At 52.8% G+C, this 23718-nt stretch overlaps 1 protein-coding gene across 5 annotated transcripts in view; it reads left to right on the top strand.

The window, feature by feature from the left end:
* LOC113999568 (myosin phosphatase Rho interacting protein) overlaps positions 1 to 23718 on the top strand; it is an 80541-nt gene that overhangs the window by 50042 nt on the left and 6781 nt on the right. The window contains exons 12-25 of one of the 5 annotated variants that reach the window (XM_039381471.1): positions 14 to 103; positions 523 to 632; positions 1580 to 1618; positions 4911 to 5496; positions 6399 to 6515; positions 9450 to 13313; positions 16521 to 16668; positions 17248 to 17365; positions 17884 to 18043; positions 18152 to 18271; positions 18764 to 18850; positions 19525 to 19687; positions 20007 to 20092; positions 21182 to 21247. In XM_039381471.1, coding sequence (XP_039237405.1) covers positions 14 to 103; positions 523 to 632; positions 1580 to 1618; positions 4911 to 5496; positions 6399 to 6515; positions 9450 to 13313; positions 16521 to 16668; positions 17248 to 17365; positions 17884 to 18043; positions 18152 to 18271; positions 18764 to 18850; positions 19525 to 19687; positions 20007 to 20092; positions 21182 to 21214 — 5721 coding nt within the window. In that variant the 3' untranslated portion in view covers positions 21215 to 21247. The remainder of the gene's footprint in view (positions 1 to 13; positions 104 to 522; positions 633 to 1579; positions 1619 to 4910; positions 5497 to 6398; positions 6516 to 9449; positions 13314 to 16520; positions 16669 to 17247; positions 17366 to 17883; positions 18044 to 18151; positions 18272 to 18763; positions 18851 to 19524; positions 19688 to 20006; positions 20093 to 21181; positions 21248 to 23718) is intronic. The other 4 variants (XM_039381470.1, XM_039381469.1, XM_027743118.2 and 1 more) reach the window with 4 other exon arrangements.

Here is a 23718-nt window from a genome sequence, read left to right as displayed (position 1 = left end):
CTTTCCTCTGCAGGCAGCTGACCTGGATGGAGAAATTGATTTATCCACATGCTACGATGTCACTGAGTACCCAGTTCAGCGGAACTACGGCTTCCAGATCCACGTAAGGAAAATGTGGGGAGGAGGAAGTCTGGCTGCAGGACAGCTGATGGGGATGCTCGTCCGTGACAAGGGAAACATGTCCCCAAACACCCAAGAAAGGCCACACAGCAGCCCCCAGAGTGCTCCAGAGAGCTGTGGCCTTGGGTTTGAGAGCCGTTTTTTTGTCTGGGGGAAAGGGAAGGAGGAAAGGCAAAGATTTGTTTCAGCCTTAGGATCTCAACTGTGACAAAATTAGCCTGATTGCTGGGAAACGCTAATTCCCACCAGGAGCATGCTGGGGGATGGAGGGGCTGGGTGCGACCTCTGTTTGGCCAGCAATCAGTGGCCCAACACTGGGCTTGGGACTGGGTGCAGAGTGGTTTTGGGATGGTGCTGATGGGTGCAATCAGCTCCTCTGAGCTGTTCCTCCTCTGTCCCTAGACGAAGGAAGGGGAGTTCACCCTCTCTGCCATGACGTCGGGCATTCGCCGCAACTGGATCCAGACCATCATGAAGCACGTTCGCCCCACCACTGCTCCTGATGTAACAAGGTAAGGGGGGAGTGTAGCAGCCCCTGCAGTTGTGTGGTTTGCTGTGCAGGAGTAACTCTTCCCTCATCCCTTTTTTTTCCTGTTTCTGAGCCTGTCCATTCCTGGAAGCTGCGGCTCTTTCTCACGTCCCTCTCTCTGGGCTTAATTTGGATACACTTTGTGGGGACGCTGATATGCTGAGTTATTCTTACACGTACAGATTTCAAAGAGGGTTGAAAATGTGGCTTTAATTTGTGCATAGGAATATGAAACACTGTTTCTATATCAAGGCTCCTTTGGATTCTCACCAGGTATTGTGAAACCACTTGGATTCAGTTGTGCTGGGTTCCCCCTTTCCTCTGGCTACTGTTCAGCATGAGCTGCCCAGCCCCTTCACGGGTCATGGCAGCAGGAGCCCAGGGTTCAATTTAGAAGCTGTTTGGCTCTGATCTATTTTAAACTCCAGCCAGCAAATCGTCTCCCCTCCTCTTTTGATCTTCCAGAAGCTGCCGCAGCTTGTTCCCCTTACGCGTTAGTAACGCTGTTGTCTCCTCCTGTGTCAGTGCCAGAGGAAGGGAGCCCCTGTGTCACAGAGTACCTTCTGTGGGTGCTTGTGGCTGTGGGTACAGGGTGTTTGGTGTCCTCACAGCTGACCCTGCTGGCCACACTCATATGGGCCACCTCTTACAGGCTGCGTGGACATGGCCACACCACTAACTCCATCTCCTGTCCTTACTGTAGCTACAGCGAGCAGGTTTTTGCCAGGTTTGTCCCCAAAGTTCATGGAATGGCTCTTCTCACCCAGTTGCTGTTGACCTGGAGATGCTCCAGCCTCTCCTTCCCTATCCCACTTGGCACTCAGCCACTGTTTCCCAGCCCTGCCCGAGCTCTGGTGGATCTCACGGGGGTCTCGGGGAAGCCGCCTCTCTCCTCACTCCTGTGTATGTTTGATTTCCATGCAATCCCAGGAAAAACTTCTCTTTGAAACTATCCGTGCTGAAGCCCAGGTTGGAAAACTGTGTTCTCTCCTGTATTAACGTTCTGTGGTTTGTATATCTCGTGATTCACTGCATGCTCCTCCTTTTCTGCACCTCAGATGAGAAGTCCTGCAGTTTCCATTTATTTTTCTTTCTTTTCTTCCCCCCCCTTCCTTTTTTTTTTTTTTTTTTTTTTTTTTTTTTTTTTTCTTTAAATAAAAGCCAGAGAGAAGGGAAGAAGCAACCTGGTCTTGACACTTGATTTCCCCACACTGGTATCTTCCGATGTGACTAGATATGAAGATGAAGACCAAGGAAATTTGAGGGGACCTCTCTGCCTTTAAAGAGCCAGATGTATTTATGGTTGCTCACAGGTTACTGCAGCACGATAGTCCTGTGCTCACTGTCTGCACCTGCTCCGAGCCCACACAAAGTGGTTTCGCTTGGCTTTCCCTCTTGAGAGGGTCCAAGCGCAGGTCCTGGCTGGGCAGTAACTTGTTATGCTGCACAAACAGACTGTGAATCCATCCTGAGCTGGGAAAAGGGAATTATGTGTGTGCTTCTGTCGTTTCCCACCGAGCTGGTTTTGGATGGGGTGGAGGCTGGCGTGGGTTAGTCACGTTGCTGAGAAGTCCTGTGCTGTGTGTGCAGCAGGGCTGTGTTCACCTGGTGTGGGGTATCCCAGCGCATCCCACCTGGCTTTGGGATGCCATTACATTCCGCACCCGGGGAGTGGCTTGTGAAGGGGGCTGCTGGAAAGCTGAAGGACAGACTGCCCAGGGCTCATGATGAAGGGTGGCAAATGTTGGCACAGTGTGTCCCGGGTGCAGGAGGGATGTTAGTCCGGGTGCTCAGCGTGCGGGGGGGGCGATGGAGTTCACCCCGTCCCCAGGGCCTGTCCCATCCTGCACGCTCCTGCAGACCTTTGCCGTATCTCATTAACCTGCTGCCATGTCTCCACCGAGCCAAACACACCTTTTCTTGGTTTCTCAAGTCCTAATGACTGTTTATATTGCTGTGTGTGTCAGCACCCAGCATGGGGAGCAGGTGCTGTGCTGTTGCCTGCCCTCAGCAGTGCCCGGCTGTCTGCAGAGACACTCATTACACTCTGCTAACGATGACAGGGCAAATAGAAAATACCCCCAAGAAAGCACTGGATCCATATTTTGCTCACAGCCCTGGTGAGGCTGAGTTCCCCAGTGCTTCCCCAGTTCCCTGCAGCCTTCATGAGCTTCTTGCCACAGTGTGCTCAGCTCGCAGCTCGCTCTGCTCCCACACCTACCTCTTTTTATTTTGACCTATAAATAACATTTGGAGGCAAAGACCCCCTCCCTCCCATGCGATGTGAATTAGTTTGTCTGGGATGGAGGAGATGTGAAGTGTTTGAGCAGAATTCATAGCCATGGGGCACTTGCAGGAGATGAAATGAGAAACTTTGGGTCAATCTCCTGAGTCTCTTCACTCCGTTCCCAGCAGCTGTCCCTCCACTCCCTGACACACATCCCATGCCCTTTGGAAAGCAGCAGAGGAGAAATGAGCTTGTGAGAGATGTCACCTCTAGAAATGCTGAGATTCTTTCATGTGGGATTTAAAGCAGCATAATTTCTATGTCCCAACACCATCCGAGGGACCCCGAGACCCCCATTTTTTTCTAACACTCATCTCCATATTAAGACTCAGTCTCATCCCCGTTTTACTTCTTCAAAATGCAGCTGTAATCACTAACTGACTCCAGATTGAGAGCTGGCTTTGGAGTCGTGGTTGAGGAGCAGCAATGTTTCATCGTGGTGCCTTTTGGGTTTATTTTATTAGCTGCAAGTGACAGCGCTGAAGAAAGAATTATCTCTGAGCTGGTTTTAGCCTGTAACTGCCAGAGTTTCTCAAAACCCAGCTCTGCTGAGCCTGTGGTTTGATGGTGGATGACAGTGCATCGGAAGATACTAGCCTGGGCCCCACGCAGAGCCATCTCTTCTGCTCCATCCTTTGTTTTGGGCATATGCATATCCATGAGGTTGTTGGCTATGGGAGCTGGGGTGTGTTCCCGAGGCGGGAGAAGCTGTGATGCTGCTGCTGCTGCTCCCGGTCATGGTGGTCTTGATGCATGTGGTCCCAGGGCCTGCAGGGAAGGGCCCAGGGAGCTGCTTTCCAGCTCTTCCAGAAAGCTTGTTGAGGATGTGCTGGAGGCGGGACCCCAGGAGGATGCTGTGGTTGGAGGAAGCAGGGAGAGTCAGGAGTCAGCCTGAGCAGAAGGGCTGTGCTTCAGGAGGCATCTCGGGGGGCTTCAGACAGCAAAGAGGGTTCAGCAAGTGCCCACCACTCCTTTGGGACAGGCTTCCTCCACAAACTTAGCATACTGCTGTTTTCTGTTCTAATTTTGATGTGCATGTTACAAGGCTGGCATGTCCACATTTAATAAGCTAATACTGCATTATGGATTATCTGTAGGTTGGAAACAGTATTGCCTTCCCCTGTTAACTTCCCCTGCTTGAGAAGTATGTCTCCCCCCTCAACCCACCACCCTCTAACTTAGCACTAAAAATCATTCCTTGCTTGAGAAATTGGTGTTTTCAGTGATTTCCACGGTGTGTTGAAGAACTTGCTCTCCTTGCTGCACTGACCCCTGCACATACAGGATGCATCCCGGTGCTGGGGGGGCTGCCCATGAGGCTGGGTGCCCCAGGGGAGGTCTCTACCTTCAGTGCAGATAGTGGCATGGAGAAGTTTTTGACCCACTAGTATTTTTCCAAGCTCGAGGGAAACCTTCCCCTTGTTTCCCAAGACCTCTTGGAGCTGCTCTGTGCTTCCCCGTCCCACAGCTCCAAAGCCAGCCTGACTTTGGTGGGATTGGTGGCATCCTCCCTGCAAGCACGTGACTATGGCCCTGTCTACCGGCGGGTGTGCATGGAGCCCCACAATCCGGGTGCGGGAGGAGCTTTCGGAGCCTCTTCCCTTGCTGGCAGCACAGTTTGGGGTCGCTGCCTTGGCCACGGGCTGCTGCTGGGTCGTGGTCACTGGCCCTGGTGTGGCTGCTGAGGAGGAGCAAGGTTGGGATCAGCCACTCTCTGGGGGCTCGGGGGTCTCGGGAGCAGCTGGGACCGCTTGCACCGAGGCTTTGCACACCAGCACAACCCCAGGGAAGGGCAGCGGAAGCTCCTGCACCCAAGAGGCGACAGGAGATGGAGGGGCAAAGGGGCACCCACGTGGCATTGGCTTGGGCTTCCAGCAGCCCCTTTCCACCCGGCTCTCCGAGGCATGCATGGGAGCGCCTGGCCATCTCCAGCACCCACTGACACTTTCCTTCACCTTCTCTCTGTCCTCACAGCTCGCTGCCAGAAGAGAAAAGCAAAACAAACTCTTCCTTCGAGACTGGTCCAAAGCCGAGCGAGAAGCCAGATGCGGAGCAAGCTGAGCTGGACCCGGAGCAGAAGCGGAGCCGTGCTCGGGAACGCCGACGAGAAGGACGGTCCAAGACCTTTGACTGGGCTGAATTTCGCCCCATCCAGCAGGCCCTGGTGCAGGAGCGTGCGAACGCTGCAGACTCCTCCAGTGGCGGCTCAGCCGCCTTCCCCAGGGACACCGGTGCCACCGACGCCGACCCGGGAGAGCTGGAGCGGGAGCGGGCCCGGCGGCGGGAGGAGCGGCGCAAGCGCTTCGAGATGATCGACGCTGTGGACGGGGCAGGGTCGGAAGAGGCACTGAGGATGGAGGTGGACCGGATCCTGCCCGTCCCGGCAGACATCAAACCGCAGAACGTGCACGTGGAGATCGAGCAGCGCTGGCACCAGGTGGAGACCACCCCGCTGCGGGAGGAGAAGCAGATCCCCATCACGCCCCTGCACCTCGCCCACGCCGAGGACCGGGACGAGGGGCTGGCGAAGCAGCACCTGACCACGCTGCTGGAGAAGGAGGTAAAGGGGTGTGTGGGGTGCAGGCTGCCTGCCAAAATGGCCTCCAGGCCACGGTGGCCACTGTAGGAAGTCTGGGATAGGCTTAAAAAAAGCTGCATTTATTGCTGCCTTGTAGTAGCAACAAGTAGGGATGCTGTAGGTCCTCTGGGAGCTGGCAAGGCACAGATCCATGTCCATTCCAGTTCAGCTCTGCCGGCAGCTTTCATGTTCCCACGGTGGCAGAAAGGGCTGTTCTTACAACCTGGTACTTCCTTGCCCCCTCCCAGCCAACGCAGCCAAATTTGTGTTGGTTTGTAGCCACTCTGTCTGATGAGATGGGTACAATCGAGGTGTATCAAATAGACCCCAAATTTAAGCTCTCAATCCTGTGTGCCTCTGCAGCTGCAGATTTGTGTCTGCAGCTATAAACTGCCTTGAGTTGTAGCACACGCCACAAAGGTTCCCTTTTTGTGGAGCCTACATCAAACAGTGTTGCAATTTTAGGAGAAGAAAGGAGGAGATTCAGCTCACTTGGAAGAGGTCCATGCCTGGGATAACAAAGATGGTTGTTAGTTGGGATTAAGGTGTATTAGCAGGAATGAAAGGGGTGCAGGCATGGAATAACCAGGAGTATCACCGAGCTGAACCGGGCAGGGATTTGCCGGGGTCGTGCCTGGCACGAGCTGGTGCCGTTCATCCTTTGCTGCAGTGAGCTTTACGAATTACACTAATGCACAATTTAGTTCCTTCAGGGGGGAGGGATTTTTCCTGGCAAAATGAAATCCAGATTCCAGAGCAGAGCAGAGCAGCGGTGCCATCAAAAGCCCTGTTCATTCTGCTTCGTGTCCCCTCCAAGCCGCTTGTTCCTTATGGCTGATCCCCTGCCCACTCCCTGGACGCTGTCTCTGTTCGTGTCCCTCCAGCTGGAGCAGAAGCAGAAGGAGGCCCTGGAGCTCCTGGAGCAGAACCGGCACCTGCAGGACCAGCTGAAAGTGGCGCTGGGCCGGGAGCAGAGCGCCCGGGAGGGCTACGTGTTGCAGGTAGGAGAGCAGGGAGGAGAGAGAGATCCGCCTTCCTCTGCACCCGAGGGGATCCCTGGTGGGCTTCAGTCTGGGGTGTTCCTGGGGACATCCTGGGTGACACAGGGACATGCACCACTGAGCGGGCTCCGAGAGATTTGACCTTCTTGCAAATGTTGCTAGTTCTGTAACTACCAGAATCATCTGCTGAACAAAACCTCTGATCTGGGATGGGGTAGGAGGTAGCATTACCTATTAGCATTCCCAAGGGAAGACAAAACACAGCCGTGGTAGGCAGAGGGACCTCAGCAAAGTCCATCTCTGATCCATCCCGTACTGTGTTTGCCTCTGCAACAGCTGTCTCCCCCTTTCTGTTCCCCACATATTCCCCTCAGGAACTGGGGTGCACACAAGGCTTTCCAAGTATCCTGTAGCCCAACAGTTGCTCCTGGCTGGAGATTTTGTGTGACAGTTACACGGGCAAACACAGCACACTCAGGTGTATCTCCCAGGCATGTTCCCTGCCGCCAGAGCGGGATTTGCACGAGGACAACCTGGTGTCTTGGGTCACTTTGGTGGTTTCTTCTGTTACAAGATGCCTTTCCTCAGCTAAGCCTAGAAATGTGTTTTGGAGGACCTGGCAGAAGAGACAGGATGGTCCCTTGGGAAACCTTTCCTCCCGTCCTCCAAACAAAGTGAACTTTTCCCAGCCCTTCCTTTGGGAACATCCATGCCGAGAGGAGCTGTGACACCCACAGGGCAGCTTCTGTCTGCTCTTATGGGTCCACAGTCGTGTTCTGTGGAGGAGCAGCATTTTGGCTTGCTCAAATCTACTTGACCAAACTGGCTGTGGATCAAAGTGCCTCGTGCGTGGCCAAACCCTGCACTCCCGTGGCAGCAAAACCGGTGTCAACACCAAACCTTAAGTCCTTATTTCTCACAGGAAAATTTCCCCTGAAGAAGTTGCACAGGCAGTGGAGCCAGCCCTGGGAGGGGGACATCCTGCCTTCCTTGCCCATGATCTCCCAGGAGGAGTTATTAATTCATTTAATTCTGGAGTCTCTGAGCTGACAATGCCTGCTTGGAGGAGTTCCACTTGGCAGTGCTGGAAGAGTAACTAACTCCCACTTTCCTGGGGCAAAGGCATCCAACCTCCCTTTGCCTGAAGCATGGAAAAAAATCAGGGAATGGGGCTAAAAGCTGGATGCTGAATCCACCATCGGATTGTCTGTGCTTAAGTTGGCCAATATGAGGAGGGGTAGCAAGAGGGGAAGTGTGCAGAGGGGCTGGGCAAATCATTGCTACCATGAGCAGTGACCCAAACTCGGACCTGGAAGTTGGAGAGGGTTTTTGGAAGGGTTGGAGGATTTTGCCTGCTCCAGTTTAATTGTTCTGGGGATTTCCCTTGTGTTTCCTGGGAGCCAGAGGGATTAAAATCCTATTGTAGAAGGGAGTGACCCCACCAAAATGTGCTGGGGTGGAGGGAGTGGAGTCACTGAGGAAATTCTGCAGCCCCAGACTGCAGGCAAACATCACAGCATTTTTTTTTGGACAAACCCTCAGAATTTCATGTGCCCCCACCTCCATCATGCCTAATTTCGGGGAGGTTCTTTCCTACGTTGTCTCTGGGGAGGGGTGATGGAGGAGCCTGACTGCTGCCAGCCCATCCCTCCTGAGCTGCCTGGGGGTCACCAAGCCCAGGGCAGCCACTGACACCCACCGATGCATGTGCCGTGCACCGAAGCCTCTCCGGCCTCGTGTAACCCCTCTCTTGCTCTGAGCTTCCTTGGGACCCCGACTTTGATCCCTACTGGGAGAAACACTTGGGGGCTCCTGCTCCTCACAAAGGGACTGGAGACGGCGGGTGGGAGGGGGGCACGTACTAACCTATCCCAGGCGGATGTTCTTGCATGTTTTTGGTGTAAAGCATGAAATTTAACTTAACATAACTGAGTGTCACATCTGTGGGCTTTCCTTATCAGCAACCAGAGTACAGCAAGGCAGGCCAAATTCCCAGGCTTAACGCTGTGCTTCTCTCGCCTCTTCCTGTCTGTGTTTGTTTTTTTTTTTTTAAGATACATAATTTCTGTCGCCTTTTGCATGACGCTTTCTGTGAGTTTTCTTTTTGCATGCTCCATTGCTTTGGTTTGAATCTCACAAAGGTTGGTTTCTTTCATTTTTACATTCTCATCACACCTTTTCCCTCCCTCCACTTGTCGGGCTTCTTATTTTGTCCTTTGTTGGTTTATTTTATTTTGCAGGTAGAGAAATTAGATCCTCCCTAGCCTTAAGCTTTAGTGTAACAGCATCTCTTTAATGCGTTGAGCAGCCACTCAGTCCTGTTCTGCAGGCACAGAAATGACATCTCCACCCCAGCTGGCCCGTGTCCCTGTGTTTGGGTGGGATGTGATGTCATTTGCTGTCACCTCACTTTCTGTTGTTGCTTTTGGTTGGTAGGACTGTGTTACCTGAACTGTGCACTTTTTGTTTCACAACCAGATGAACAAACCTGCTAAAAAAAAAAAGCAGCTCCTTTCTCCTCCACCTTGTTCCATCCCCTCCTCCTCCTCATCCTTCCCATTTTTCTCTTGTGTGTCTGTCTCTGTTTTGCTGCTGGTGTTTCTGTTTCATTGTTTTTTGGTTCTGTTTGAGTTTGGGTTTATTTTTTTTTCCTTTTAGCCTGTTACTGTACAGCTGTTTTGATGTCGTGGTCAGTGTTTTCTGTTACTGGAAAGCAGTTGTTGCTCATTAAAAAAAAAAAAAAAAAAGAAAAAAGTAAAAAAGTTGGTTAAACAAAATAAATTGTGCCAAGAACAAATCATCCCAATTGGAGCATGTGAGTAGCAGCCAAATCGCTGCAAGGAGCTTTTCCATGGCCTGCCTGGCCAGAGGTGTGACACTCAGAAGGGAAAGCCAGGAGTGTTACTAATCTAGTATTTAATCAATTTTTTTAAGACCGAGGTGGCCGCCTCGCCATCAGGTGCCTGGCAGAGGCTCCACAAAGTCAACCAAGACCTCCAAAGCGAGCTGGAAGCCCAATGCCAGCGTCAAGAGGTGATCAATCAGCAGATTCAGTCGCTGAAGCGCAGCTACGCCGAGGCCAAGGACGTGATCCGGCACCACGAGGCCGAGATTCAGAGCCTGCAGGCGAGGCTCAGTAACGCGGCGGCCGAGCTCTCCATCAAGGAGCAGACCCTGGCCAAGCTCAAGAGCGACCTGAGGAGCGAGAAGGAGAAAGCCAAAGAGCAGCTGGAGGAGTGGCAGCACGGCGAGGCTGCGCTCAGCTCCCAGCTGAAGGCCAGTGAGCAGAAGCTGAAGAGCGTGGAGGCTCTGCTGCTGGAGAAGACCCAGGAGCTGCGGGACCTGGAGATGCAGCAGGCTCTGCAGAGGGACCATCAGAAGGAAGTGCAGCGGCTCCAGGACAGGATCGCGGACCTCAGCGGGCAGCTGAACGCCAGCGAGCAGGCGCGGGTCCTCATGGAGGAGAAGCTGCAGAAGAACTACGAGGCTTTGCTGGAGAGCTGCGAGAGGGAAAAGCAGGTTTTAATACGGAGTCTGAAGGAGGTGGAGGACAAGGCCAACGAGTACGAGAACCAGCTGCAAAACAGCGCGCAGCAAATGGAGATTCTGCAGAAGGAGAAGCTGAGCGCCAAGTTCGAGGGCAGCGAGCTGGTCCACCAGCTGGAGGAGCAGCTGGTGATGAAGGAGGCCAGCATCCAGAAACTCGCTGAGCACATCAAGGAGCTCGAAAGGGAGAGGGATCAGATCAAATGTCGGTTCCACGAGCTCATGAATCAGGTTGCCGAGTCAGATAACGAAGTTGCAAAGCTACAAGCAAAGTTGAAAATGGAAGAGACCAACTACCACAACCTGGAGCAATCGTTGGAGGAGGTGTCGGATCAGTTCCGGGGTGTGCAGGAGGTGCTGAAAGAGAAAGAAGAAGAGCTGAGACATGTCAAGGAAATGCACTTGAGAATTGTGGAGAAGAAAGATCAAGATCTCAGTGAGGCTTTGGTTAAAATGGTTGCTTTAGATAGCAGTTTAGAGGAGACTAAAGTAAAGCTAAAGGCCAAGGAGGAGGCTCTAAAGAAGTTAGCTAGTGTGGGCACAGGTCCATGTGCTGAGGAGGCAGAAGACCTTGGTCCCAGTCTTGAGGCTGACGAAAGTCATCCATCCCAACTGGGGCAGGCTCTGCAAACTCAGGATGTCCTCCCAGCTCTGACTTATGCACTGAAAGAGGAGGAGGATGAGGTTCTTGAGACCAACCAGAGGCAAGCAGAGGAATTCGGCTCCCCATCCAAAGCTCTAGAGCTCCAGGACCAAGAGTTGGTTCAGAAAGCCTTAGCAAAGCCTGATGTGGGAATCATGGGAGCCAAGAGGCAAAGGATCCGTTTCTCGAGCATCCAGTGCCAAAAATACATCCATCCAGATGGAACAGAGAAAAACTGGACAAGCAGTACCTCTTCAGACACGAGCCAGGACAGATCGCTGTCTGAGGAAAGCATGTCCTCAGAGCCAGCTCTGGGTTACCCCTCGTCAGGGACAAGCGACTCTGAGACTTATCTCTCCATCATCCATTCCCTGGAAACCAAACTGTATATTACAGAGGAAAAACTCAAAGATGTCACCATGAAGCTTGAAAGCCAGCACGGCCATAACCAGGAGACGCTCATCGCCCTCCACCACCAGTGGGCCAGCACGGAGTCCCAGCTGCGGGAACAGCTTCAGACCAGCTTGTCCCAAGTCAGTGCTTTGATCTCACAGCTGGAGAATGAGAGGCAGGAAAAGTTCAAGCTCATAGAAAGTCACGTCAGCGAGCTGGGAGGTTTCCAAATGAAAAACAATCAAGCGCTGACTTGCTTAGAGGAGTGCAGGGAGCAACTAAGAGCCTTGCCCAAATCAGACAAGGAAAAAGAGGGTGATTTGTTCCTTGTTAATCTGTCCAGCATGGAAACGACGTTATCAAACGCGATCCAAGCCTTGAGCGGGGCGCCAGTCCCGTTGGAGTATCAGCAGAGTGAAAGCCTTATCACAGAAAGCCCCGCTCCAGAAGGAGGGGTTTTGGGAGAAGAGGAGCACGTCTCCAAGGAGCAGCGAGTGGAAGTGTTTGACGCCAGCCAGCTGAGATGGCTTTCTGAGAGGGTGGCATTTGAGGCCTCTCTCATCAACCAAATAGCAGAGTCTTTAAAAAATGCAAACTCTGAGATAGCCCAGCTTCTGAGAGAGATCCAGGGAACAGCTGAGGTGGTTTTGTTGGAGCCGGCAAGTGTTTCTCATACAGCCGTCGATTTGGCCGGTGTCCTATCTAAGAAGCTGCTGCTGGAAGGCGAATTCTGGAGCCAGGTAGAGGAGCTGAGAGCACACTTGAGCACCAGAGACAGAGAAGCCGAGGACAAAACAGAAACAAGTTTGGGGGTTTCCCAGTGTTTTCTCAGTGCTGTAGCAGATGCTACGTTGATCAAGGCAGAACTTGGGTTTGTCGCACAGAAAATGAGAGAATCTTTTCATCAGAGATTAAAAACAATTGAAGAAGACCTCCATAATACCAAAACAGCTCTCCAACAGCACAAATGCATGTTAGAGGAGATCATCAAAGCCTACAGGACTCCTGAGTTCGACAGAGTTATGCACCAGATTTCTGAAGCACTTGAAATACAAAAAGATGCTTCAGAAAGAGCCCAAATCTCCTGGGACGGGAGTCATGTCCAAATGGTGTCATGCCAGGAATTAGCCAAGGTGGAGGAGACTGGCAGCATGTCAGACCGTAGTAGTGGAGCTCTTGTTTCCATTCAGGAAGATCTTGCCCAACAACTAAAGGACAAATCCAATGTTCTGAAGGAGATATCTGTTGCCTTACTCTCTCTGCCTCCTGAGGAGGCAATGAGAGACTGTCAAAAGCTCCTGAAGATATCCCAGAGTCTTTCCTACCATTCGTGCATGGGAGACCTGGAGCGGTATTCCTCTTTGTTAGTCCACGATGCAATTGTTCAGGCTCAGGTTTGTTACGCCGCTTGCAAAGTCCGTCTGGAGCACGAGAGGGAGATGAAGTCCTACAGGGAGTCCCTGCAGAGCATGGACGCGCTGTGCCAAGAGCGTGTGAAGACGGTCTCTCTCCTGCGGGATGAGTACGAAGACTTGCTCAGGAAGCAGCAGGGTGAGTACAGCGAGGTGATCGCCGTGCTGGAAAGGGAGAACGCTGATCTCAAAGCCAAGGTGTCCCAGCTGGACAGCCAGCGGAGGCTCCTGGAGGAGGAAGAGCACAAACACAGCAAGAGCTTGAGCGAGCTCCAGGGACGTTACGAGGAGGAGATCCGGAACGTGATAGAGCAGCTCAACAGGACAGAGGATGCTCTGAAGGCCGAGAGGACCGAGGGCCTCAACCAGCTGGATGCCATTGTCCGCGACAAGCAGAACATGGAGCGGTATCACCTGGAGCAGATGCAAACGCTGGAGGAAAAGTTCCAGGCCAAGATCAAGGAGCTGCAGGTCATCCACGGCGAGGAGCTGCAGGCGCTGCAGGAGCACTACAGCCAGAACCTGCAGCGCCTGCAGGAGACCCTCGATGAGTACCAGAGGCAGCACCCAGAGGTGTCCCCCGCGGTGGTCCCGGGCGCTGGGGACACCTGGGTGGCCGGCGAGGCGGGTGGCACCGGGCAGGACCCCGGCAGGGACCTGGACTCCATGCACGGCCTGAGGGAACGCATCCAGGAGCTGGAGGCCCAGATGAACGTCATGAGGGACGAGCTGGAGAACAAACATATGGAAGGGAGCGCTTCCACCTTGAGGGAAAAATACCAGAAAGACTTTGAAAACTTAAAGGTTTTGATATGTTTAACACTTTATGCTTTCTGCTGCTGAGTGTACGGGAGGGCACGTGTGGTCCTGGGGTTCGCTTGCTGAACTAAGGGGCATCCCCCGAAAGAGTCAACGTGCCAAAGCAAGCCCCAAGGTGTTAGATAGGCCTCTGTAAAGCATAGTATTTCCTTTTCTCCATGCTGGGGTATTCTAAATGCATTGCTGAGGGCTTGGGAGGGTGGATTTTTGGAGGTAGTCTCTGTGTGGAGAGGGAGAGGGAGTTTCAAAGCGGCTCGATAACATCAAGCTCTCCTTCAGCACGAAGACCACAATGTTTCTCCCTGTACCTGAGGCATACATTTTGTTTGTGACTTCCCTTTAAAAGCATTCCTCAACTCTGTCTTTCCCAATCTGATCCAATCTCCAGTCTGTCTCTGCTGCCTTCAAAAATGCAGGATGAAATGGAAACTTGATGCTCTCAAAATGTATGTTCCTGGGGAAAGTAGCTGCAAACAGATGCCAAATTCTGTTGCAAAGCAAAGCTCCTCTGCAGGAGGCTGTGAGGACCCTGCTGGTGTTGGACACAGCAGTCATGTACCCAACAAACAGTGCACAGTTATGGGACACCCAGGTGAGGTGCAGAGAAACCCACTGGCAGTGAAATGCCACCGTTCAGATTGCCCCACCAGTCAAACTGGCTGTAAAAGTGACCCGAGATGGTCCAGCATCTAAAACAACCTCCTGGGTTTAGTGTTTTGCTTTTCATAGGAGAGCATTCCCAGTTAGGAAGCGAGTTTAGGGTGGTAGAGGACTCCAGCAGCACCAAGAGAGGCTGCCAGGTTGAACAGGAAACTAAAAGGGCAGTGATGCAGAGGCTATGCTGGTGAGGCTTTCATGGAGCGGTTGCCCTTCAGAGTCATCAAAAATGTGGGAGAGCTTGCTTCCAGACACGAGATCCAGCACACTGGACTGGGAGTTAAGCGTGGCTCAGCTCCAGCTGGTTTTAGCCTGGGAAGAGCAGTAGTTCTGCTGCAACCCGTAGGAGTGAGGTGGTGGTGGTCACTGAATGCTCTCTCCTCCCTCTTAACCCTTAGGAAGGAAAACTCCCTCTTGACCCCCCCCCCCCCGATTAAGGTCAGTGGGACAGATGGGTAACACCCATCCTGTGAGCCAGGCACCAAACAGGGTCACTTGTGTTTGGGGATGTTCTTGGTTTGGAAGAAGCAAAAAACCCATAACCAAAGTGGAGGGTGAAAAGTAACAGTGAGCAATGGACGTGACCTCCCACCTGTGTTACCGACTTTGCTCTGCCAAAATTTGCGGTTTGCCTGGTGGGATGGAAGCAGCAACTCTGGGTTAGAAACTTTGTCTGGTCAGAAAGTTAAGCAGGTGATTATAAACCTGCCCACATGTGTCCAGAATGGCTTCAGTGTGCTTGATTCTTCTCTTCAGAACCTGATGCAGAATGTAGAATCAGTAACATAAAAGTAACTCTTTAGGCTGGAGAAGAGAAGGCTTCAGGGAGACCTTAGAGCCCCTTAAGTGACTCCAGGAGAGCTGGGAGAGACTTTGGATGAGGGCGTGGAGTGACAGGACAAGGGGGAATGGCTTCCCACTGACAGAGGGTGGGGTTAGATGGGATATTGGGAAGAAATTCTTGGCTGTGAAGGTGGGGAGGCCCTGGCACAGGTTGCCCAGAGAAGCTGTGGCTGCCCCTGGATCCCTGGAAGTGTCCAAGGCCAGGTTGGATGGGGCTTGGAGCAACCTGGGATAATGGAAGGTATCCCTGCCCATGGCAGGGGGTTGGAACCCTGATGAGCTTTAAGATCCCTTCCAACTCAATTCCCAACTATGATTTTATGAGATACCAGTTTGTACATGTTCAAGTCTCCTGCATTTACAATACATTAAATAGTGAATCTGGAGCCAGACCTATAGAGGAGTGTTCACCTTTTTCCTCTAATATTAGAGGTGTTTCAGGAGTTGGACTCCATGATCCTTGTGGATCCCTTCCAACTCAGCATATTCTGTGATTCTGTGTGCAATGAAGAATCCTGCAGGGCTGCTCTGTGCCACTCCAGTCAGCCAAGTCCAGGCAGGTTCTGGCACTGAGTTAGGAGTTTAAAAAAAACCAACAAGGCTGAGAAAGTGAAGACTGCCTTGGGATTAAAACTTAAAAGGGGAGGGAAAAAACCACTGGAGCTGAAAATCGAGAATGAGGTTGGCAAAGGTTACAGAGCATTTGACAATAAAGGGATGCTGAGGGGTGCATGTTAGTGAAGGTCAGTGGTGTTGGACTGTCCTGAGCAGTTTTGTTGCTGGGGGAGTGAATTTGTCCCCTTTAAATTTCCCAAGGGGTCCTTAGGTGACAGTTCTCCCTTCCTCTGAAAAACAGTAGTGCTAATCAAGAAGGAATCCATTGAAATCAGGGAATAAATCCAGCCTGTGACATTAAGAAGGAGAAAAGCCTGGTGCAGCGCTTGGTATCAGGTTTGGCCCAAGCTGTCTGATGGGGCTCAGCACCTTGTCCCCAGTGTGTGCCCTTTCTCTGCTCGTGGCTTGGGCCTGCCTGTGGCTTTGCTGGTCCTGCCTCTGTCCCACAGCCGTGTGTCCATCCGGGATCCCGATGTGCTTGGGCTGACAGCTGAGCTGGGAACAGGCTTTTGCATTTGTCTGCTGTACAGGCAGGAGTGGGGTCTGTGCCGGGGGCAGAAGGACCAGGCTGGAATTCAGGATCTCTCCCCTGATTGCTGCTCCTGTGTCCTGGCCAGAGTTCACTCCCAGTAATTCAAATAGCAGGTAACTGCCCCTGCAATGTTTGCAGCAATGCTCGGTTGGGAATTAAAGTCCTGTTCTTGTCACGTGTCATCTGCTTCCACCCAGAGGTGGCCACATAAAACCGGGCATTGAAAAGAGAGCAGAAAGGGCATAGAAGGCTTTTTTTTGGTTGTTTTTTTTTGGCATATATTTGCATTCCCCCATTGGGTCTGCCCCCAGACCTACCCTGTGCTCCCCTTTCACCAGAGCTATCTGGGTCAAGCAACTGCAGGAATAAGCCCTGACCTTGCAAGGTTCATTCTCCTCCATGGCTGAGGAAGGGGAAGATGCATGATGCACCTACCTGACCATGAGCTGACCTACCTGCTGGCATGTGGCTCCTGGTGGGCTCACCACTGCTGTGACACCAGCCCTGTGCTCCTGGGCCAACCCCTTCCCCTCATCCCTTTGCAGGCAACATGTGAAAGGGGCTTTGCAGCCATGGAGGAAACACACCAGAAGAAGATCGAGGACCTGCAGCGGCAGCACCAGCGGGAGCTGGAGAAGCTGCGGGAGGAGAAGGATCGCCTGCTGGCAGAGGAGACAGCTGCCACCATTTCAGGTACAGGGACACATCAGAGGGTCCCTTGTGGCAGCTCTGTGTTGATGGGGGCATAGGGATGATGTTTGCTCCATGGAGGAGCAGAGCAGGGATGAGATGAGGGCTGGGTGGGGAGCAAAGGGAGATGGGAAAGGGCTGGTGGGAGAGATGTTTTGGATGGAGGCCCATCTCCTGGTCCTTATCCAGGTTTGGTGCCCATCTTCTTGGCTCTTGCGTGGTCTGATCTGTTTTGCATTCCAACTCAGAAAGGCATTAGTCATTCCTGTGGTTAATTTATTGACAATTCCACACTGAATTCATTCTTCAGTGCCCCGGGGATTGTTAAAACGCTGGAGCTTGGGGTCTCTGCATTAGGAGTCCCACAGTCCAGGAAACAATGTGTGAATTGGACAATCATTTGAACTTGATGAAAAAATGGGATTTGCAGAACCCTGAATACAGACTGAAGGGGCTGTGATGCAGTGGGACCTTTGCTGGGATCATTCAGGTTTTTGTTCCTTTAAAAAAACAAATAAGAACTCAAAAAACCTTCCCATGAGTGGAGGGTGCTGGGTGCTAACTCTGTGCTGTCCCACGCAGCCATCGAAGCCATGAAGAACGCACACCGGGAGGAGCTGGAGCGAGAGCTGGAGAAGTCCCAGCGCTCCCAGATCAGCAGCGTCAACGCCGACATCGAGGCCCTCCGAAGGCAATACCTGTAAGACCATCATCATCCTCAGTCTGTCGCTGTCTTGTGGGGAGATCACGTGTGCGGGAGACTGTTCTCTCCCCTTTGATTTTGGCAATGAGTTGGGGGCACACCTGCCATTGCAGGGACCTCTTCCTTCCCAGCCCAGCTGCACCCATCGGAACCTCCTGGTTGCCCATAATCTTTCAGTCCTCAGATCAATGTTCCCACATTACCCACATTCAGCTGCTTTGTGGTCACCAGAAGTAGCAGATGTGCAGCCACGGTGCTGCTTTTCACGCAGCTGCAGTGGAAGGGTCGTTCAGCCAGATGTAACAGGCAAGGAGGAGGTGCTGAGCTTTTCGTGGCAAGGCTGTTCTCCCAGCTGGGACAGAGAAGGGTTGACTCGCTCCGGGCTCCCAAAGGGAGTATGCAGTCCTCATCCTCAGTGCTCAGATCCCTGTTGGGTTGTCCTGGGATGCTGAAGGAAGAGTGGGCATGGGGAGGGTTGTATTTGGAGAGGACACTACCCAGCGTGTGTTCCGCAGGGAGGAGCTGCAGTCGGTGCAGCGGGAGCTGGAGGTGCTTTCGGAGCAGTATTCACAGAAGTGTTTGGAGAATGCCCACCTGGCGCAGGCGCTGGAGGCTGAGAGGCAGGCCCTCCGCCAGTGCCAGCGGGAGAACCAGGAGCTCAACGCTCACAACCAGGTGAGGGTCCCTGCCGTGCCCGGGGCAGCCAGCACGGGTGATGTTGGGCTCTGCTCCGAGCAGTGGCCGTGCTCCCCCTTCCCACAACGGCTCTCCTCCTCTTCCCAGGAGCTGAATAATCGCCTGGCTGAAGAGATCACACAGCTGAGGAGCCTGCTGATGGGGGAGGGCGGGGGAGAGGCTGCTGGGTCGCCTCTCACGCAGGGCAAGGACGCCTACGAGCTGGAGGTGAGCTCTGCCGCGGCCGTGCCGAGGGGCACGTGGGTGGGCACATGTGCTGTGGCCCCTGGGAGCCATCCCATGTCACTGTGTCACAGCCATCTGTCCCTCTGACATCAGATCTGCGTGACTGGTCAGCACTGTGCATGGTGGGCTGCAATGGGGCCAGGAGATTTTTGGGTCCTGATCTTCCCTCCTCACTGTGTCAAGTCAGACACTTGCTCTTCCTTCTCCAGTCTCTGCTTGTCCCCGGGGTCCAGTCCATGCAGAGCAGTGGGGATGAACTGAGGACTGTGCAGGGACCACATCAGTGGTGCAAGCTTGGCCGAGTTCCCAGGAGATTCAGGAGGAATTTTCTTGCATCAGAAGAAGGGTGAACCAGAGGCTTTGTGGGGCTGAGCCTCCAGCCCTGGCTCAGTTGTCACTGGGCACAGCGGGCGAGCATCTCGGGATCAAACTGCATTTGCTTGGGTGGAAAACATGCTGGGTTTGTTCCCACAGGTCCTGCTGCGGGTCAAAGAGTCTGAAATCCAGTATCTGAAGCAGGAGATCTGCTCCCTCAAAGATGAGCTGCAGACAGCACTGAGGGTAATGCCAGGGATGGTTCTGCAAGTCCTCTTTCTGTGCTCTGCTTCTGCATGTGTGTGTGTATGCGCTCTTAGGTTTCAGCCCACTTATACCCAGATTTGAAACAATATTCAGTTTTTCCCCTGAATGGAATTCAATACCCATTTTCCTGTCATCAGTAGAGCACTCCACTGTGACTGTATCAATTTAGGACTTATTCCACAAAGGAGACAGTGTGGGAAAACATCCCCTTAAGAGTGATTTCCCCATTTTCTGTCACATCAAATCAGACTTAAATGGCAAAAATAATCAGCGCTAAGAGATCTGCCCAGCCTCGCAGCAGTGGATCTGGTTTGTTCTGGACAAGCCAAGGCCATTTCTGGGAATTCTGCTTGAATTCTGTGTGTTGGCTAAAATCAAAAGCCACAAACAATCCTGTAGCTGAGGGGCTGCCTGCACGGGCAGCACTGTGTGCTCGCCGTTGGCTCACAGCTTTCCGCCCGTCTCAAATCCCGTAGTCCCGTAACACTGTTGGAAGCAGCTTCGAGGGTGTGTGTTGCCCCAGCCAAGCATTTCTCCTGCTGCCGGCTCTTCTTCCGTTGGCATTTGCCAAGCTCCTCTTCAGTGCATCCACAAACCCCCTCGGCTCCAGCTGTCTGTCTGGCTCCATCGGGTTGTTCTTGTTCCCTTGCCAGGATAAGAAATACGCCAGCGACAAGTACAAAGACATCTACACGGAGCTGAGCATCGTGAAGGCCAAGGCAGACTGTGATATCAGCAGGTTGAAAGAGCAGCTGAAAGCAGCCACAGAAGCTCAGGGAGAGAAATCCCCTGTGAACACCACTGTATCGGGATATGGTCAGTCCTCCTCCAGCAGCTCTAAGTAGTCCTGGGTGTCCCGAGCTAACACGTGCATCCGGGCCTGAGTGTAGGACTTGGCCTTCCAGCCCACAGATGGGAAGCTGATGGGCTTTGAAGGCCTTCTGGCATTTTGCATCAGGAAAACCTTGTGATGCAGGGGGGCAGAGACCCTCAAAAGCTCCCTCTGCCCTTAGGGCGGTGCTGCTTGAGCTGGGCTCATCAGGACACCTGCTCGGGCTGGGAGGGCAGAGGAGCCCCAGCCCTGCAGGAATGCAGTGGGCACCAGGCTAACCCCACTTCTTTTGCTTCTTCCCAGATATTATGAAATCAAAAAGCAACCCTGATTTCTTGAAGAAAGACAGATCCAGTGTTAGCCGGCAACTAAGGAATATCAGGTCAAAGGTGAGCTCAGATCTCCTGCCCAGTGGGATGGGAATGGGGAGTGCCTACATTACTCTCCAGTGGGAGTCCCATGTGGGAAAAAATTGGTAGGGGAAGAAAACTGAGAATTTCCCAGTCACTAGTGCTGGCCTGGATGGTTTTTGACTGCAAAAGGGCTGACTGTGCAGCCAGGCAGGGCCCGATCCCCCACTCCTGACCCTGCTGAGCTGGAGGTGTGAAGCTGCTCCCTGCTTGGAAAAAAAGGATGAAGTTCACCCTGTTCTTTGGTCTTTCACAGGAGGACTATCCCAGTATTTGCTCCCTGTTTTCAGTTGGAATTGAGGTGGAAATGTGCACATCATTATAGGTTTTAGGGTTCATGACTGCAAGATTTTTGGTCTTTCTGTGTGGTAACGATGCCTTGGTCCTGGGCCTATTTAACACACACTTTCCTTGTGTTACCATGGTGCAGATGGCCCTGTGCCTCTGTGGGCCTTCTGTGCTTGCTGTTGGTCCCAAAGCCCAGTGATGCTGTGCCAAGCTCTCCTTGGCAGCCAGTTACATCATATGGGACTGCAGGGATAAAACAGGGCAAATAATGCTGATCAGGAGTCAGCATTAAACATAAGTCTGCTGGGAGGAAGATGAGCATGAGGAAACCTGCTTTGCCTCTCACCTGGTGTCTCATGCTGATGTTTGAAGTGGTTGGGCCCTTGCAGGAGAGGCAAAAGGCTTCAAGCTCGGTGCCCACATGGGGAAACAGTCACTCCCAGAGCTCTGTGAGCAGCAGCTCCTCAGCTCGGGGTGCCTGCGCTGCACCCAGTGAACACAGAGAGACCTCTGCGCATTTTGGGGCAGCTCAGACCTGCTGGGCCAGTCTGATATTGGGTTTCCCTTCACCACTTCAACTCAGATCACTTTTTCTGTGGTCTCTGTGTGTGTTGCTTGGTGGGAAAGGAGGAGAGGAGAGCAAGCACGGTCTGTGCCTGGGTGCTGTCGCTGCGGGGCGGGGGCTGGGGCTGCGCCAGCACCATTGCACTTGGGATTTATGAGCTTCTTGTTTTTTGTTTTTGTTTTTTTTTTTCTTTATTTTGCTTTTTCCTTCAACAGTCCGTTATTGAGCAGGTCTCATGGGATAACTGAAATGAACCCGAGTCCAGGTTCCCTGCCACGTAGGTAAACAAACCGGCACCCGCCCAGCGACGCAGCTGCCCACGGGAGCGGCCCAACTTTTGCATGCCCTGCTCACACCTCCACGGCAAACCAGAGCCCTTCTTCTCTTGATGACTGACCCGTTTATTTACGGCTAATTCTTTTCCTGGGGGAGGAGGGGGGAAGGGAGGGGAGAAGTCAGTGCACCCAGGATCTGTATGAAACACGGCCTCTCTGGCTCTTCCCAGGGGAATATGGCTTTCTCGTCTTCCTGCTCCTCCCACCCTCTCCAACACAGCTCACCGACACGGAGAGGATTTGGGCATGGTGGGGCACGTTTTCCTGTTTGCTGTGTTGGGAGCGTGGGACACTGAGTGTGCACGCCTGAATGACTCTGCATGCCTCAGACTAAACTCCAGCACCATCCAGGTCTCACAGGAAAACACCCAATTTGCTGTTAGCCAGGTGGAGGAATGGTCAGGGATGCCTGTAAGTGCATTTCCCACAACAGCCTGGAGCATGGGAAATGGTGGCCCCTGCCTCAACTCCAGAGGATGATGTCCTGGGCTGCCCTAAATGTCCTTTGCCCATAATTGCTGCATCTTCAGGTTGATTAGGGCCTGAGCAAGAGTCTTCCTTGCCCAGTAACCTCCTCCTCCTGCTTTCCAGTTCTCCTCCAGCCCCCAGTGTCCACCCAGCTGCTCTCCATCCCTTGGCACTGTGCCTGCATCCCACACAGTGGCTTCCAAGCTCATCCAGCAAAAGGAGGGAGCTGTTGAGAAACGAGGCTGACCCAATGAGCCAGATATCTCCATTAACTGGAGCAATAGTTAAATTTACTGGCCTGTGGCGAAGACTGAGGTTGGAGCACCTGCAGAGGCAGTTTAGAGGAGAGGGGAGCTCCCAGCACGGTGACAGAGGGGTGGCTGGAGAGCCCCAGGAAGTGTGATGGAGGATCCCTTTATCTCAGATATCATCCCATATTAGTCTCACTTCATCAGGCTCCCCTCATCAGCAACTCAAATGGGTTGTGAGACTGCCTGGGGGCTGAATTTGCTGGAATTTATACCATCAGGCAGAATGGTCTAATGATTCCTGGTGCCTCCTTCCATCTAATGAGAAATCAGATGCACGAACTGGAATGCACGGGTTGCTCCCATTTAAAGAGGCCCAAAGTAAACTTCCCTTAGGAAGTGTGTGCTCAGAGACTCACATCCCAGGAGACTCTGCTGCCCATTGGAAAGAAAGCACAGAGCATTTGGAAATTCAATCCAATTCAGTGCTTTCATTTCCGTGCTGCCTGGCAAAGCCGTTCTGTGTTTGTGGGTCTGTGGGAGGAAAAACATTTCCAGAAATACAGTAACCATGGGAATCTGCACAGCCTTGGGGCAAGTTTATCATGGAGTCCTGCCTTGATAAACACATGGGAAAAATAAAACATCCAAAAAGTCTAACCTGCTGCTGTGATTGAACAGTCCTCTGGCACCACAGTTAGGGAAGGGAAAGGAAAAGGAGAGATGGCTGCCTGTTAATAGGATCATAAAGTCCCAGAATGGTGTGGGTTGGAAGGGATCTTAAAAATCATCCAGTTCTAACCCCCTGCCATGGGCAGGAACACCTTCCGTTATCCCTGGTTGCTCCAAGCCCCATTCGACCTGGCCCTGAACGCTTCCAGGGATGGGAAAGCCACAGCTTCTTTGGGCAACCTGTGCCAGGGCCTCACCACCCTCATAGGGAAGAATTCCTTCCCAGTATCCCATCTAACCCTACCCTCTGTCAGTGGGAAGCCATTCCCCTTGTCTTGTCACTTCATGCCCTTGTCCAGAGTCCCTCTCCAGCTCTCTTGGAGCCCCTTTAGGCACAGGAAAGGGCTCTAAAATCTCCCTGGAGCTTCCTTTTCTCCAGGTTGAACAATCCCAATTCCCTCAGCCTTTCCTTATAGGAGCTGAGTTCCATTCCTCCAGTCTGTGCCTTTGAAGGTGCAAGTCTTAGCCTGTAAAGCAAATAATGTTCCAGCTGCAGAGTGAATTCCTTGCGAGTTCCAAGGAACGGGCTGGCAGGCAGCTGTGCCAGCAGTGGGGCATGGAGGGGCAGAACCCTGGCTCTGGGGGCTGTTTTTAGGGGGGATGGCTGTGCCAAGTCATCCACAGCAAGCAGGGACAACTCACTTCCCAAGACTTTGCTCCCCTGAATCTCTCATGCCACAGGTTTGAGGCTGGAGGAAGGAGAGAGGCTGGTGTTAGGTTGGTGTGTCCCCTCGGGCTGGTTTCAGCTTAAAGCTGACTTACAGGAGTCAAGCAATTTGTTTCTGGGTTTCTGCCCCTCTCATTGCTGTTCTCCCGGGTTCCCACATGTAGGTGAGGGATTTCACAGTTCCAAGTGCCAAGGGCTAGGAGGGCTGGCCTATGTGATGGTCAGCTGAGCGTTGTGCCTTGAAATCTGGATGCTGCATCTGAATTGGATCAGCCATCAGACCCTGCCAGACCTGAGCAGAA

This window comes from Pipra filicauda, unplaced genomic scaffold, assembly GCF_003945595.2.
Source record: "Pipra filicauda isolate LSUMZ 115617 unplaced genomic scaffold, ASM394559v2 scaffold226_size1812527_pilon, whole genome shotgun sequence".
In the NCBI taxonomy this organism is placed as follows: Eukaryota; Metazoa; Chordata; class Aves; order Passeriformes; family Pipridae; genus Pipra; species Pipra filicauda.
Note: the sequence above shows the minus strand (reverse complement) of the source record. Positions and strands in the feature narration are given on the sequence as shown.